General features: G+C 30.2%; 2 protein-coding genes across 2 annotated transcripts; both read left to right on the top strand.

The window, feature by feature from the left end:
• The first annotated feature begins 2,714 nt into the window (after nucleotides 1–2,714).
• LOC127253830 (zinc transporter 1-like) lies at nucleotides 2,715–5,492 on the top strand. Its single transcript, XM_051278606.1, has 2 exons — nucleotides 2,715–3,389; nucleotides 5,036–5,492. Exons 1-2 carry the CDS (start codon nucleotides 2,762–2,764, stop codon nucleotides 5,425–5,427), a joined length of 1,020 nt encoding a protein of 339 aa, XP_051134563.1. The 5' UTR covers nucleotides 2,715–2,761; the 3' UTR covers nucleotides 5,428–5,492.
• Nucleotides 5,493–9,188: 3,696 nt separating this feature from the next.
• LOC127253829 (laccase-17-like) lies at nucleotides 9,189–12,459 on the top strand. The gene is made up of 6 exons (XM_051278605.1): nucleotides 9,189–9,342; nucleotides 9,460–9,611; nucleotides 10,341–10,585; nucleotides 10,675–10,803; nucleotides 10,889–11,845; nucleotides 12,019–12,459. The coding sequence occupies exons 1-6, from the start codon at nucleotides 9,244–9,246 to the stop codon at nucleotides 12,147–12,149; spliced, it is 1,713 nt and encodes a 570-aa protein (XP_051134562.1). The 5' UTR covers nucleotides 9,189–9,243; the 3' UTR covers nucleotides 12,150–12,459.
• Nucleotides 12,460–18,106: the final 5,647 nt, after the last annotated feature.

Below are 18,106 nucleotides of genomic sequence, written 5' to 3'. Positions count from 1 at the left end.
TAATCATTTTCATTAAAAAATAATAATATTATTGCAACTTTGATACAAAAATAGAGATAAAAATGCAAATGAACATCTTTGGAGTATGTTTTTAAATATTTGATTTGAATCTATATTTGGAGTTTGAGAGTAGTAAAAACTTAGACCGAAATAATATTTTATTTAGTACAAATAAATATTTAACATAAAATAAAATTATTTTTATATAATATTAAATTAAAAATATGTTTCTATTTTAAAGAAAGAGTGATAAATAGTCAATTTTAAAAGGACACATCCTAATTATTATTTGGTCCCATTGCCATATGGACGACATAGTCAATGGGACTTTACTTTTTAGAAATTTGGACTCATTCAAATAATGGGTTTTTTTTTGCAAAAAAAATTAATTTGAATTTAATATTAAAATAATGTATAATGAGATGTTTTGTAAGAGAAAAAAATATATATATATTTTAAAAAATGCCGAGTTCAAATAATGAGTTTCTTTTGATGAGTTTGTGAAAAATTTAATTTGAATTTAGAATTAAAATAATGTACAATAAAATATTTTCTGAGAATTTTTTTTTTTTTTTTTTTTTCCCAAAAAGTGCTGAGTCCAAACAGTAGAAACTGGATTTGTTGTCAAAAGAAACAAACGTTTTGTTGTTTTTGAGTCCACGACGACTTGACCAATCTATAAATGCATTTTCTAGTTGTGGAAAATATCGACCTTAGCTTGTAATTAATTATTTGCAATTAATTTGTACATGACAAATATAAATGCTTTAACTTAAGTGAAATTATATGAATAAAAGTCCAAATTATTTAATTAAATAAGATTTTAGCCTATTTGTTTATTATTATTATTATTATTATTATTATTATTATTATATTTTATTATTTTTTTTTGGGTAAAATACATAATACATCTCTATATTTTATGAAAATTGCATATAATATCATGTATTTTATTTATTGCAGGATAATTTTTTGTTAGTAAAATCTGTCTAATGAAGAATCACACACTTATTATGCAGATGACATTATATTGAATAAAAATAAAAATTCTAATTTTTTTTTTATTATTATTAGAACTTTTAGGTAATATAAAAAAATAAAAGAAATAAGATTGATAGCTTATTATATATAAAAGCAAATCCCTTGAAGTTGAGAGATTGTTTATCAAATTTTGTAATTCTTATCTAAATTTTGTTATTTTTGAACAAAACAAATATTTTATAAAAACTTTAGGATAATACAAAAATATTTCATTCAATAAATAAAATATAGAATATTATGTGTATTTTTCATAAAATACTTGTTTGTGGTGTAAAATAGTTTGAATTGATGATTTATACGTGAGTTATAGAGAATTGTGTAACTGATATAAAATAATGAGTGTGTAATATATTAATTTTTTTGAAAAAATATATATATTTGACAAAACAAACAAACCAACCCAAAACAAATATTGAATATATATATATATATTTTTTATGAATAGTAAAAATTTAGAAAAATATCTACAAACAAATAGAGGTTGAATATGAAAATGCTTTGAATATTTTTTGGATGAATATTAGAATATGATATACTCACTTCATCTCATCTTAGTTGTCCAATTTTTTGTAGATACAAAAATCTAAACATGAATATAATTCGTAAATAATTAAAAAGTTTATTAATAAAAAACAATTATCGTATAATACAAATAATTATAGACTATAATTATGATAACTAATTAATTTAAGTAAGATTATAAAATTTAAAATGCGATTAAAATTTTAATTATTTTCTAAAAAAATAAAAATATATATGAAAATTTTGGATTCCAGGTACCGGATCATACCCAATGCCTGATTAATTTTATGATTTGAAAAAATATATATTATTATGATATCATAAAAATATCATATAAATTACTCATTCCGTCCCAATTGTAAGTAATTTTTTTTACCATTTTTGTATATTTCATTTCAAAGTATCAATTTTTTATTTTAGTACACTAATATCATAATACATTTATACAAAAATTAGTTTATACAAAAAATCAAATGATAAAAATTTCATAATTCCTTGCACACTACTACTAATTAATAAAATACAATTAATTTTTGATCTATTATAAAACCCAAATGACCTCTTTTAAAGGGGACCGAATAAGTAATACTTATTCACAAATTCTTACTTCATTAAAATCCTATTTTATTTAACCTTTTCTTGTGATTAATTTATTTTCATTTCTCACTAGCAATATGAAGCTCATTTAAATCTATTCATTATTGCTCTATTTATTTATTTTTACATGTTTTCAAAACACAATTCTCCATTTCTACCGAATAAGAAGAATCAATTCTCACTATCTATTCAATTGTTTTACATATATATAAATTTTTTTATCTATTACTACTGCCGTTCGACTCTATGGGTTATATTTATTTTTTACATTGAATATTAATTATTATATGAAAATGCAATACAAATTAAGAAAAAATAAACAAAAATACTTATATTAGTGTCTTATAATACTATTATAATAAAATTTGTGCAAAAACTTATATAAATATAAAAATATTTTTAATGTTAAATATAATAACGTAAAATATAAATGAGCTTTTTAGAGTCTGATAGAGAAAATATTATTTTTCTACAATTTTATTCTTTATACCAAAAGCCCAGTCTCAACCGCGAGCCACTATCTATAGTCATTCATAAATATGCCCATAAATATCAGCCCTCGTTCTTCCATTTCTAACCACAAAAAATATCTTTCAATTCCATGGCTGCTCCCTCTCTCAGCTCCACCTCAACTACCCTCATCACTCTTCTAACACTCCTCCTCCTCCGCCTCTCCATCGCCGCCGCTCACGGCGGCCACAGCCACAGCGACTCCGACACCGACGCCGACGCAGACAATAGAGATCCGCGCGAGAAGGGGCTGATTCTGGTGAAGATATGGTGCCTGATCATCATGTTCGCGAGCACATTCGCCGGCGGGATCTCGCCGTACTTCTACCGGTGGAACGAGAGCTTCCTGCTTCTGGGGACTCAGTTCGCCGGCGGCGTGTTCCTGGGGACGGCGCTGATGCATTTCCTCAGCGACTCGACGGAGACGTTCGGGGAGCTGACGCCGGACAAGGAGTATCCCTTTTCCTTCATGCTGGCGGCCGCCGGATATCTGCTCACGATGCTCGGCGACTGCGTCATCGCCTGGCTGCTGAAAGACCTGCCGCCGCCGGCCAAGGAGAGGGTCGAAGGGTTGGAAGACGGCGGCGGCGGCGGCGCGGGGTTTTCGGCGGAGGTGACGACGTACTTCGTGAAAACGGCGTCGTTGGGAGACACGGTGCTGCTCATACTCGCGCTTTGCTTCCACTCCGTCTTTGAGGGCATTGCCGTTGGAGTTTCCGGTGAGTTTTTCTTTTTTTTTCAATACATAATATATTTATAATAAATAACTTAATTCACTTCTAATTTTATTACTGTTATTTTAATAAATAATAATTAATTTGTATTTATTTTATTTACTTATCTCATTATTTTTTTATTAACTCTTTAATAAATTATCTATAAATTAAATAGCTTAGTATTTTCTCCGTCATTTAAATTTATGTTTATTTGATCGGACACATATTTTAAAAAAATAGATAAAAATTAATTTTTTTTTCTTTTTATGGTAAAGAAAAAGTAGGAAAAATAATACTCCCTCCGTCCCATAACAAAGTATCCATTTTTTTTATTTTAATCCGTCCTATTACAAAGTATCTATTTCATTTTATAGTAACTGTACTATCTACTTAACATTACAAATACTCTTACAACTTACAATATATTACACAAATATCAGTACATTTATATCACACATACTAATAAGGTTATTTAGTCATTTCTACTTTATTCCTATTATATCCCAATATAATACTAATATTTCTAAAATTACGTGTAAAAAGCAAATTGATATTTATTGATGGGACGGAAGGAGTGTATGTTTTACTAAAAATTGAAAGGAGAATAAGTTTGGATGTAAATTAAAAAAGAAAGTAGAAATAAATTTGAATGAGAGACGAAGTATTATTTATTAGCCTTCGTGTCCAGACATTGTAGCATAATTAACCCTGATAGAGAAAGTATATATTATTGATCAATCATGAAAATATAGGGTTTGTTTAGTTGTGATTTGAAATGAGAATATTAGATTTGAATTTTTTTTATTAAATCCCATTTTTATGTAATAATTTGTGGTAAAAAATAATACTACCTCCGTCCGAAAGACCAAAAGAAGAGTTCATTTGACTTTTTTGTGTATATGTTTAAATATTAATTATTATATTAATATGTCATACAAATCAAAAGAAAATAATAAAAAGACTTCTATCAATCTTATAATACAAATATAATAGCATCTATAAAGCATTATACAAAATATAAATATATTTTTAATATTAAGTCCAATGATGTGAAAAACAAACGACATTCTAATTATAGGACGGGGTAATAATATATTTTTAGTATATATAAAAATTAAGAATATTTCAGTACAAGTATGAGAAATTGATATTTTTAATGAATAAATGAACACCTATTTAGATCTGAGTTAATGAATGATGATTAAAAATATATTTAATTGCTTAGTATTTAATTTTCTTTTGAATTATTTTAAAAATATCAAAAATTTAGAATAAAAAAATGATATTTTGAATAAAATATTTTACATTGTCATATGATATTTTAAATAGAGAATGACAAATTACAATGTAAAACATTACATTAAAAAAAATTCAAATTCAAATTCAAATTAATATTGCATTAAATTTTAAATTACAAAACAACCAAAATAAAAAATTTCAAACTAAATAAAAAATAAACATAGAAGTGTAGAGAAAGAGCGTTACGAAACTGATAAAATCAACTCATTAGATAAAAATAAAATAACTAAATACGACTAACCCTTTAATAAAAAACAATAATTTTGATTATATCCCTACAAGTACTTTCTTTTTTCTGTCGTATTTTTATTTACTTTTAGAACTCTCAAATATTCTATAAAATTGTGCAGGTAATAAAGCGGAGGCATGGCGAAACATGTGGACAATCTCGTTACACAAGATATTCGCGGCCGTCGCGATGGGCATCGCACTTCTAAAGATGATACCACAAAGGCCACTTGTAACAACCGCGATCTACTCATTCGTGTTCGCCATTTCGAGCCCTATTGGGATAGGAATCGGCATTGCACTTGACGCGACCACACAAGGGCCGGCGGCCGATTGGACTTACGCGATCGCGATGGGACTTACTTGCGGAGTCTTCATATATGTAGCCATTAACCATTTGATCGCCAAAGGGTATCGATTGCAAGTCGAGTGCTACTACGACTACTCTTTTTACAAGTACTTTGCCGTGCTCCTCGGCGTCGCGGTAATTGCAATAGTGATGATTTGGGATTAGTAAATAATGTATGATCGAACATTGTAATTTGGATATATATCGATGTATGTATACATTTTTTTTTTTAGGTTAATTTTTTTTTTATTTTTTATTTTCGAATGGATGTGCAAATGTTTGTGTGTTGGTATGAGGTTATATGATAGATTGTTTTGTGTTATGATTTTATTTTATTTTATTTTTTTGTAGATATGAATTTAGTTCTTGCAATTGATAATGTTCAATTAAACATAATTGATCGTACTATAAGAAAAACTTCAACCCCCTGCAAATATTAAAATTGGAGTTTGAATTCCAACCCAACCACCACTCTGTTATTCGAATACTATTTTTCAAAATAATAATAAACAACATAATTTTTTTTTTTACAAAAATTAAAATGTCAAAAAAAAGAAAAAGAACTTAAAAAAATATTGGTTAAAAAAATAAAAAGTAAAATATTCAATTTAAAATAATATACTCTCTCCGTCCCAAAGCAATTGAGATATTTGAAATGAGCACGTGAATTAAAAAATATTAGTATTATATTGATATTGAGTGTAAAAATATTTCTAAATGACCAAAATACCACTATTTTATGTAACTATTACGAAAAGATTGAAATAATTTTGTAAATAAATGAGAGCTAGTTACCAAAAATAGAAACACGATTATTGTTTTGAAAGAACGAAAATGACAAAATGAGACTTGTTTTGAACCAGATGAAATATTTTATACTTTTGATACAATTTCCCTTATCACATAAAAAATCAATTCATTTAAAACTGCTGCGAAAACGGAGCCCACATTTTTCACTCTATTTTTTAAGTTTGCTACTCCACTTCATTTCTGTTTTATTACGGACAATTTTAATGGGTTATTAGTTTATCAAAGTATATTTTTATTTTTCTTAATTAACTAATCATTTATTGTTTTATATAAAACATTTTAATTTGTTTCCCACATTAATTAACCGATAATTGTATTTACATAAAAGAAATACTCCCTCCGTCCAGTTAAAAAGTATATATATTTCTATTTTGGAACGTCCAATTATAAAGTAAATATTTCATTAAATACCTTACTTTTTTCCACAAATACCTTTACTTTACATCACATAATTACTTTTACACCAAAAAGTAAGAGTAAAAATATCATTACACTACTTTTAACTACTCACTATAATTAAAATACTATTATTTCTTAAACAACGCGTCAAAAGTAATTGTATACTTTATGAGTGGACAGAGGGATTATTTAACAGATAAAACCACAGATATTATTGATCCATTTTATACACTATTAAAGTTAATTTCACTATTAAACCACATAAATTTATTATTATTTTTTTAAAAAAAAAAGTTAATTTCACTTTTTAGTAAATTTTAGGTTAGTGAAATATATATACATATATGTATATATATGCATGCAGTTGCTTCGAGTATTCTACAAATAGCTTAAAAGGGAAACATTAAAAAGTTCGAAAATAAAAATTTAACTACACAAAAAGTGTAAGCATACATACATACATACATACATGTATATATACATATACTATGCTCAGATGTATTTTTCTGCCACAAGGTCCGTAGTTGGTGCAGCTGATAATTTAATTCAATATAGTTCTTTCGTCTCATAATAAAGTATTTTTTTTTATTTTGGTCCGTTTCATAACAAAATATTATTTTTTTTTGTAATTGGGCTATCTACCTAACATTACAAATACCCTTACAACTTACAATATATTACACAATTGTTATTACCTTTATATTACACATACTAATAAGGTTATTTCAGTCATTTCTACTTTATTCATACTACATCCCAATATAGTACTAATATTTCTAAAATTATGTGCAAAAAAAAAAAAGGATATCTAATTATGAGACGAATGATGTATTAAGGGAACTAAAATTATACTCCCTCCGTCCACAAACTAATGTCCTACTTTCCTATTTGGGATGTCCAACAACTATTGTCCTATTTCCTTTTTTAAACACAAATTTGACATTTTTACCTTTCATTTATTTATTTTTTTTAATCTCTACCATACACTTAAGGACAAATTTGTCTATTTATAACAAAAAGACAATCACCTAAAAAACCGTATAAATATATTTTAGGACAATAAAAATTGAACAGAAAGTAATAAAATTGGAAGGCATTATTGAAATAAAAAAATAATAAATTATTATTATTATTATTATTATTATTATAAAAAAGGGTGGATAAGAGGTCAATGTTGCAGAGGATGGATATATGATATGTATGCCCTACGGGGAAATGATTAGAACATGTTTATCACCTTCGCTTAAAAGGATAAATTTCAATTTCAAGTATATATAATTGCCAATTTTTTCCTTCTATAATCCTATTGTCTTATTCAACAAGTGTTACAGTTGAACAATTATTATGTTACATATATATATATATATGCCGTCCCAAAAGTACAGTCTTATTGCGTTGGATATGAGATTTAAATAATATTGATATTACATTGGTAGTTGGTAAAAAATAATGATAAATAACTTTTTTGCCTCTCTGTGAATATATTAGTGTAAAAAGTAGTAGCAATTGTGTAATAATAATGAAACAGTAGAGATAGTTTTATAGTGATATGGTTATTTATAAAAATGAGACTATTATTTTGGGACGGACAAAAATGATAAATAAAACTACTGTATTGAGACGGAAGAGAGTAATATATATATGTTTTATTAGTATTGTGCTAATTAATTATAATCAACACATGAAATATAATAGTCGGCACAGTAATTGTTATGTTTATTTAATTGGGATCGTGTGTGTATATATATATATATTCATTTTCTTATAAAAATATGTGGTTTTGTTGTGGGTTTTGCGTTGTTATTATTATTATTATTATTCGAACAGTAATTTGAATATTATTATTTTAATTTTTCGATTTGAACAGTAATTTGAATATTATATTTTGTAAGAAAGAATTATATATTTTTATAAATAATTTTTTTTTTTTTATTATTATTCAAACATTGTAATTTGAGAATAATTTTTAGGGTGTGTTCTTTTATCAAACTTTTATTATTTATTAATTTTTTTTTTAAAAAAATATCAAATCAAATATTTATTTTTTATTTTTTATATTATACTATTAAAAATAAAATTAAAGTTACCAAAAGTTATTGAACATTGCGATTGAGTAAGCGATCAAGATGGCAAATTTAATACTCTCTCCATCCCAAAACTAAGGTTTTAGTGAAGTTAAACACAAGATTTTAAAAATATTAATATTATATTGATAGTCGGTAAAAAGTACGAGACTTTTTTGTCTTGTGAGTGTATTACTGTGAATAACAGTGGTATCTGTATAATAATAATGAAAAAATAAGAATAATTTTATGGTGATACGAGTATTTATATAAATGAGACTATTGTTTTAGAACGAACAAAAATAGTAAATAAGACTATTGTTGTATTGTGACGGAGAAAATATAATAATTTATAATAAAATATATTATAAATAATATATATATATATATATTAATTTCACATGAATTTTTAAATATAATTTGAAAACAAGAAAGTGTTAAGAGAGAGTTGAAAAATGTAAGATACAAAAAGTTAAGGTTGACAGTTGGACAAACAGTTGGTATCTCACTCAAATTTCTTTAACCATAATTCACATTTTTATTTCTATTTTTATTTCAGTTACTATTATTGTCGGGACTGCTCATTTTTGTTCCCTTCTTCCATATCTTATAAATACCAAACCATTTCTCACTCCTTCACCACACTCACTATTTCTCACTCCTCGTTAACTCACAACACAACATAGATTTCTGCTAACCTTTGCCAATCATGTCCTCATCTCCGGGCTCCGCAATCGCCGTTTCACTCGTCTTCTCCCTTCTTTTCTTCGGCCATTCGGCTGCCGTCACGAGGAACTACAAGTTTGACGTAACGATCCGACCCGATCCTTTAATCAATCCGATCGTCAGAAATTTCGTTATTTTTCGATCCCGGCAGTACGTAATTTTTTTTTTTTGCCGATTTTTGTGTCTTCTTGTTTTGTAGATACGGCTGCAGAATGTGACGAGGCTGTGCTCGACGAAAAGCATAATCACCGTCAACGGAAAATTCCCAGGGCCGCGGATTGTTGCCCGGGAAGGCGACCGTGTCGTGATTAAGGTCGTCAACCATGTGCCGAACAATGCCTCGATCCATTGGTACGTATAATTTTTGCACAACGACGTTTTCGTCGTCGTGCATTACCATTCCATTGGTTAATGTTGGAAAATTATATAATATGTAATAAATGATGCGTATTCCTATAAGCTTAAATTTTTTAAATGAGATGACAATTTAATATGATATCAAATTAGAAAGCTCTCAAATGTTTTTTTATTAATTTAAATTTTTAGGTGAAATTTTCGAAAAAAAATTAAAATTTAGTTATAAAAAAGTAGCAAAAGGTAATAAATTCATAGAAAGATTTATTTTTTTTTTGTGACAAAACTTGTTTCGTCGGCTATACCGCGTTAATAAAAGTCTTAGATGACAAATTTGACTTTTATAACGAAAAATAAGGTTTTTGCACTTAAAGTTAAATAGAGCTCTTTTTCTATAAAAATAAAAGTTTATAACATAAGAGTTTTAACAACAAAAAATGTGCACAATTTTTTTTAGCCAAATATTTTTAGCTATGAAAAATGATTCTATAACTAAAATTCTTTTGCTATGAAAATAGAATTTTTTTTTTTAGCAAAAAAAAAAAAATTAGGGACGAAATTATTTTTGTAATACCTAATTTATTTCTAGCGATGAAATTAATTTTTGGTGTTGAATGACCAATTTTAACTCCAAAAATATTTTATAGTTAAAATTATTGTAGTTAATTAGATTTTTTTTTTTTTAAGTGACATTTAAAAGTTATGGTGTCGATCTATTGTGATCAGGCACGGGATTAGACAGTTGCGAAGCGGATGGTACGACGGGCCATCGTATATCACCCAATGCCCGATCCAAACGGGGCAAAGCTACACGTACAACTTCTCGATCATCGGCCAAAGAGGCACATTGTGGTGGCACGCGCACATCTCGTGGCTCCGAGCCACTCTCCACGGACCGTTCATAATCCTCCCGGCCAAGGGCGCGTCGTATCCGTTCCCCAAGCCCCATAGAGAAGTCCCCGTCATCTTCGGTTAAGTTTCGCGCGGAACTCTAAATCACACGTAGTTTTACAAATCGTCGCAAAAAATTTATACTAATTATGTCAAAATTTTGTAATAGGGGAGTGGTGGAAAGCGGATACAGAAGCCGTGATCAGCCAGGCCCTCCAGACGGGAGGTGGGCCTAATGTGTCAGATTCTTACACCATCAACGGCCTCCCCGGGCCGTCGGCAAATTGCTCGGCCAACGGTATTCGATCAAGCTGTCACACGACATTCGTTTTTTTTATCCGTTTGTGAATTTTGACAATTTTTTTTTTCGATTTGTTTTACAGAGACTTTTAAGTTGAGGGTGAAACCGGGGAAAACGTACCTCCTCCGGCTCATCAACGCTGCGCTCAACGACGATTTGTTCTTCAGTATCGCTAACCATACAGTGACTATCGTCGAAGCGGATGCACTTTACGTAAAACCATTCACGACGGACGTTCTCGTGATTGCTCCTGGACAAACGACTAACGTCCTCCTCCACACGAAGCTGAATCCGACAAAAATGACGTTCGTAATGGCCGCCCGGCCGTATTTCACCGGACAAGGCACGTTCGACAACAATACCGTCTTCGGCCTCCTCGAGTACAAAACCCCCGGGGCATCGAACCCTTCCATCTTGAACCTCCAAATCCCGACGCTTCCCCCGATCAACGGAACCTCGGCCGTCGCCAACTTCAGCAACCGGTTCCGAAGCCTCGCGAGCGCGCAATTCCCGGCCAATGTGCCGCAACAAGTCGACAAGAAGTTCTTCTTCACGGTCGGGCTCGGTAGCAACCCGTGCCCGAAGAACCAAACTTGCCAAGGCCCGAATGGCAGCAAATTCGCCGCGTCGATCAACAACATCTCGTTCGTGAACCCGACGATCGCCATCCTCCAGTCGTACTTTTCCGGCCAGGCCGGAAAAGTCGTCACCACCAACTTCCCGGCTTTTCCACTGATCCCGTTCAATTACACCGGCCCCCCGCCGAATAACACGCTCGTCATCAACGGGACGAAGGTCCTCGTGGTGCCGTTCAACACGACAGTCGAGGTGATACTACAAGACACGAGCATCCTCGGCGCTGAGAGCCACCCGTTCCACCTCCACGGCCACAATTTCTTCGTCGTCGGCCAGGGATTTGGGAACTTCGACCCGAACAAAGACCCTCAGAGCTTCAACCTCGTCGACCCCGTTGAGAGGAATACGATTGGCGTCCCCTCCGGCGGTTGGGCCGCCATTCGCTTCCGCACCGACAATCCAGGTTCTTGATTTATATATAATATTGTTAGAATTTTAACGATCGAACACCAATTAAGTTAATATAATATAGAAAATAGGAACTAAGAACACGCGATACGGTAATTCAGTTCGATCAGATTGATCTATCATCAAACATATATATATATGAATTTGTATGTATATATGTATGTATAGGTGTGTGGTTCATGCATTGCCATTTTGAGGTCCATCTGAGCTGGGGATTGAAGATGGCATGGCTGGTGTTGGATGGAGAACTGCCCAACCAGAAGCTGCCTCCTCCACCGTCGGATCTTCCCAAGTGCTGATCGTGGCCGTTGGATCCGATTGAGTTCAAGAATTTAATTTATGTCCTGAGATTTTTCTGGTGTTTTGGTTTTGGTTTAATTCGACTTTCGATATTTTTGAAGTGAGTGTGGATTTTAATTTGTGCTGTGTTTTTGTTCTTGTTTGGCTTTAATTAATATATGTGTCTGTTTTGTCTGTCTGTCTTCCCATGGAATAAGAAACAAATTTGGACTTCATTTTTTTTGTCACAACTTTGTCGAATAAATTACTTTTTTTCTAGTTTAGGGGATAAAAATTTGATAAGTAATAAAATTATACTCCCAGATACCATGTCCAAGTTGCCTTTTTTGGCCGTCCCACATACCATGTCACTTTCCTTTTTTTGAAAAATGATTACACACTTTAATCTCATTTTAAATTTTTTAATTTTTTTTTTATTTTAATTAAACTAATTAGTTATCTTAATCTTAATTTATAATTATTTATATTATAAGATAATTATTTTTACTAATACATTCTTAATTATCTACTAATTATATCCCTCCTAAAATACCGTGTCTACAGTGTAGCAGACACTGTGGGACCGAGGGAGTAATAAATTTATCAATCATAAATTCTAAATATATTTAGGAAACTACAATATCAGGTTTAGAGAGCAATAAAGGATGCATATCGATAGGGTCATTCATAGGTTACAATAGAAGAATTATTATTATTTCATTCATAGGTTACAATAAAAGAATTATTATTATTTCTATGATGCGATATTTTTAATGTAAAATTAAATTTTAATAAATATAATAAATAAAAATGAACATTTGATTTATATTTTTGAAGGAAAAAAGAAAATTGAAATAATAAAATCACATGGGCATTTGTAAAAATAAACACTCTATCTGTCTTGCTCAAAACTGTATATTTCTTATTCTAGTCCAAATGATTATATATTAATATCAAAATACATAAAGATTTATTTATTACACCTTCTTTGTTCAAAAAAATTTATTTTATTCAAAAAGTTATTTAAGATATTTTTTATTTTTTATTTAATTATTTAGAATCAAACATCAATTTATAAACAAGGTGAGTATTTCGTACAAACTTTACGTTAACAAAAATTTCATACAATAAATAAAACATGGAGTGTTTTGAGCAATTGTGTGATGTAATTTACCCAATATTATTTAACTTTTATCTAAGTTGGAAACATATTATTTCACATATAATTAATTTATATATAAAAACAATAGAAAAAAAATATCAAAATTTCTTACACATACTATTATTTCTTAATCCCTAATTTACAACCAATGGACTTTGCAGTATTGGGATAAGGACCATTAATATTTCAAGTCTTATTCTTCCGAAGAGCTTGAAGTTCTTCATTCATGTTTTTACATCAATATACTCTTTCCGTCCAAATTCAAAGTATTATTTTTACTATTTTTGTTTATCCATTTCCTATTTTAGAAAAAATAATCGTACATTAATACCAAAATACTTTTAACTTTTACTTAAATTACAAACATACAATTACTTGTCAATGGACAAAAATGTCAAAATCTCTTCTACATTTCCACTATCCAATAAAATACTATTCCCTCCGTCCCAAAAGTATAGTTTGGGTTGTGTTTGATACGAAATTTAAGAAATATTGATATTATATGGGTAGTGGATAAAAAATATAAATAAAAGACTTTTTTACCATTGTGAGTGTACTAGTGTAAAAAGTAGTGATAATTGTGTAATAATAATGAAAAAGTAAGGTTAGTTTTAGTTTTATAGTGATATGATTATTTATGAAAATGAGACTATTGTTTTGGGACGGACAAAAATAGTAATCAGTACTATTGTATTGGGACGGAGGGAGTATTATTTTTTAATCTACAACAAAACCCGAAAAGCCCTTTTCAAAAATAGTTAGATTATATGTTTGTTCTTTCGAACCAATTTTGTGTTGACACTACACATCACATTATATTCCTGGAGACAATACATTATTTATATTAATATAATACAAATACATCTAACCGTATATGTAATATAGTCTACTTAAACTATCTTCACATATAGTCTACTAAAATCACAATATATCGAGCTTGTTTACCGAATCTAAAGTTCAAATATAACATCGAAAATTGCTTCTACAAACCTAAAATTCCAACATAGCTCAGAAATATCGAAGCCAGAATCAAGCAAGGATGAACAGAGGAAGAACAAAATAAGAACCAATGGAATTTTTGACTTCAATTCTGTCTTTGTAATGTAACTATGAGACTGGAACATATTTAAATTTTGTTCACCTCTCTAAATCCTATTGCAGATTCAATCATATTTGCAGATTATACGGAAAGTCGAAACCACATTTCATAAGAACACAAAAGGAATTCACTACCAGAAGTATAAACACCATGAAATTACAGGAAAAAGAAATGATTCTTACAATCGCCGAGAGAACAGATGAACTAACCTCAAGAAACTGTCGTCCTGTTCATTCTTTTCCGAATTGCTATGCTACAATGCACATCAATTTCTTCTTAGCCAACTGACATTTTTTGATCCTAGTAATTCAATCTCCCATGGCTCCCACCTGCACCGGAAGTGAAGCTATGTAAATCAAAGAAACCTGTAAACTATACAAGATTAATTAGTGACAACTATATGTCGAATGCAAGAACAGGAAAAAAAGAAGTATAGATTTCCAAGAAACTCTGTTTTCGCATAGAACATAGCGAATAAGCTAAATGGGGATTTGATTTTACTATAAGATCATAGAGTAATATCATAATACTCGGGAATTGGTCGCATATAACTTTGGTTTTGTTTGTCTAGTCACCAATAAAGAATCAACATCAAGTTCGACACATATGGAGCGTAATTAAGATTACAAAACAATCGAATATTTGATCAAGGAACCTAAATTCAACTAAAAAAGTTACTTCTGCCATTTGAAAACTCTCAAACACAATCTCCATTTTTAACAACCATGCTGGATCTTAGTTAACATACTCAACAAGCTTCGAATTTCGTACTTCATCTTTCAAAACTTACAAACTCTGAACTACATGATCAATTTGGGAACGTGTGTTTTAAAAGTTCCTAAATATTAAACAGTATGATCAACGTGGACAAGTCGAGAGTTGCAGCAGCTCATCAATGGAGTTCGAATGCAATCACACAACTATAGATCTTATTGATTGAATTCTTTTTCTACATAAATCACTCAAAAAAAAAGAAAACCATGGATTCAGTGAAAACAGAGTGATTGTTTGAGCAACATTGAAACTGATTCGAAGATATGATCCAATCTAAATCAAAACTCAATCAACATACACAAACTTTGAAATTATGTGCAAACCTCATTCCATCAAATACACAAACAAAAATTAACCTAAATTATTTGCTGAAATTACTTTCTCCAATACCTCATTAAGGAGGCGATGGATCTGCTTCTAGAGAAGCAACGGAAGAAGGTTCCGGAGGTTCCCTATGCAGCTCTTTAACGACGGCGACAAGAGATTCTGGATTGACGCCCATTTCACAAAGCGCAATGAGGATCGAAAGCGTGTGTCGGTCGAGGCCGGTTTCGAGAATATTCGACATTCGAAACACCAAATCCAGCGATTCCCGCGCAGTCCGTGCAGCTTCGGGATTCATAGCTCTAAATTTGAAATCTTGATCTTAAACTACTCCTACTGGAGTCGATTCACGCCTCTTCGACGCCAAATGAATTTAAACACGAAAATGCAAACCTCAAGAACATTATTGCACCCAATATCCCAAATGTAATTCAGCATAATGAAAATCGACAATCTGTAAGTCGATCAACACAAAGAACTAAGCATCTTAAGAAAGTCCATGTTCATGGCTGATGAAAATAGGTCTCAATTGTTCATGCTGTCCTGGTCATTTACTTCTTCAGATAGTTTTATTTTTATTTTTATTGAATCAACAATTTATTTAATTTCAGTATTTTTGAAAAACTTCTGTACATTCTCCTCGTAAGAAAACAGCTAAAGATCAAAACATCACAGATGAACAATAATTGAAAGCAAATTATTTAAACCAGAGAATCAAAACATAACAGAAATTTACAAACCTCATAAAAATAACAATCTGCAAATTTCACAAAATTCTGGTAGCATAAGCAATACAAACAAGCAAATATCACAAGGGGAAAAACAGAATCATCACCTCAATCCCTCCAAATCTCAGTCAGAAACAGCATTTCTAAGGTAATTCAAATTTCAAAAACGAAACCAGACAAAGAAGAAGCTCAATTGATCGGAAATTGAAAAAGAAAAATTCGAAAAACGTCGGTATTAACTTACTGGTTTTCTGAGGGAGGAGAACGCCGGCGGTGGTCTTCGACGGCGGAGTTATCTTCTAAACCAAAACGCGGTTCAGAAGCTGGACCAAGCGCTTCACCATTTGATTTCCTGCGCAAGAAGACAGCACAATCCAAGAGCACGAAGAAGGAGGGTTTTATTGAAATGACCATAATACCCTTTATTTTACATTTCATAAGCCCACTTATGTAGGCCCATATTTAACAATTAATCAGCCTAATAATGACTAATTTGGCCCAATTCATTCTTGGTAGCCCAATTTAAAGCCCAAACTATAATTATGACATTTAAGAAAAAAAAAAAAAAAAGGAAATTTTTGACATAGGATTTGATATTCCAATGATGTTAGAAAAATGGCTTTGACCAAAACTAATAAAAAGTTTGTAGACCAAAAAAATATATAAATAAATTAAAAAATAAAATAAAATAAAAATGCATGAGTTTGCTTGTGGAGCAATATTAACATTCCCTTTTAGTTTAACAATAATCTTCAGGGGCCGGGTCGGCGGCGGGTACGACGTCATCTTCTCTTCCTCCTCTAAAATGAGTGATAAAAGTATATATTATCTTTTATTTTTATAGATAAATTATAAATTATAATTAATATAGTGGATAAAATTTCTACTAATTTTGGTATAATCTTAATTTGTGCAAGAGAATTGAGTTATTCATGCTCATGTCAAATTTTCGATCAAAGAATAATGGAAGTGCTTGATTTAAACTTGCATGTCAAGAAAAGTGATGGATTACGAGAACTGAGACATAATTGTAGGCATCATAATTTAATGGAAAGATTAAAGCCGCGATTTGAAGATCCGATCATCTATAAAAAGGGAGCAATGCATTGGACTAAATCATCATAAATTATACTCTCATTTCATAGAATAACTTGGAGGATTGGGAAGGACAGTTTGAGAGGAAGCGCCGTCAGAGATCATCATTGTCTTTATTTTATTACTTTATTTTATTTTAAGAATGAGTAATTAGTTTTCTTTATTATAATCCAGATTAAAATTAGATTTCAAATTTGAATTTGTGATATTGTGTTTTAATTTAAATTGAATATTGTTTATTAAATTGATATTTATGCAATTTCTGTGATTCATGCCTACAATTGTTTTATTTAATATTTTATCGCGGTCGAATTTCAGATACGTTTAGCAATTGTGTGTCAATCAAACATTTGCATCGGTAATTGTGCACTTGTTTGACAAAGTGGTAAATAGGTTGACAAGTTTAACCTAGGAATTGCATGATCAAATAATTTAATCTTTTCGTAATTGAGTGAATATTTGGATTAGGTTTTTCTCGTGCCATTTTCAATTGAAAATATTAATTTATACTCGTACCTAGATTATTTTTTTGATTAGGTATGCGGTCAATCGGTCGTATCATTGCCGCCAATAAAATAAGAAAAAATTAGGCGTTGTGATTGTATCTAATGCCTATAACCAATTTATTAATTAAATACCAAGATTATTTAAAATCGATGATTGAATATTTAATCTGGTTTCTTATTCATTCGTTGGGCTAGAAGTTTCATCTCTTTGAAATCTAGTTTTTATTTTCTCGGCGCTTATTTTAATTATATTTGTTGAATTTGCTAATTTACCCCCAATACTTGAAAT

The sequence above is a fragment of the Andrographis paniculata genome, unplaced genomic scaffold (genome assembly GCF_009805555.1).
Source record: "Andrographis paniculata isolate CXL003 unplaced genomic scaffold, ASM980555v1 Contig51END, whole genome shotgun sequence".
NCBI classification, from domain to species: Eukaryota; Viridiplantae; Streptophyta; class Magnoliopsida; order Lamiales; family Acanthaceae; genus Andrographis; species Andrographis paniculata.
The sequence above is the reverse complement of the archived record's forward strand: the minus strand, read 5'-3'. Positions and strand labels throughout refer to the sequence as shown.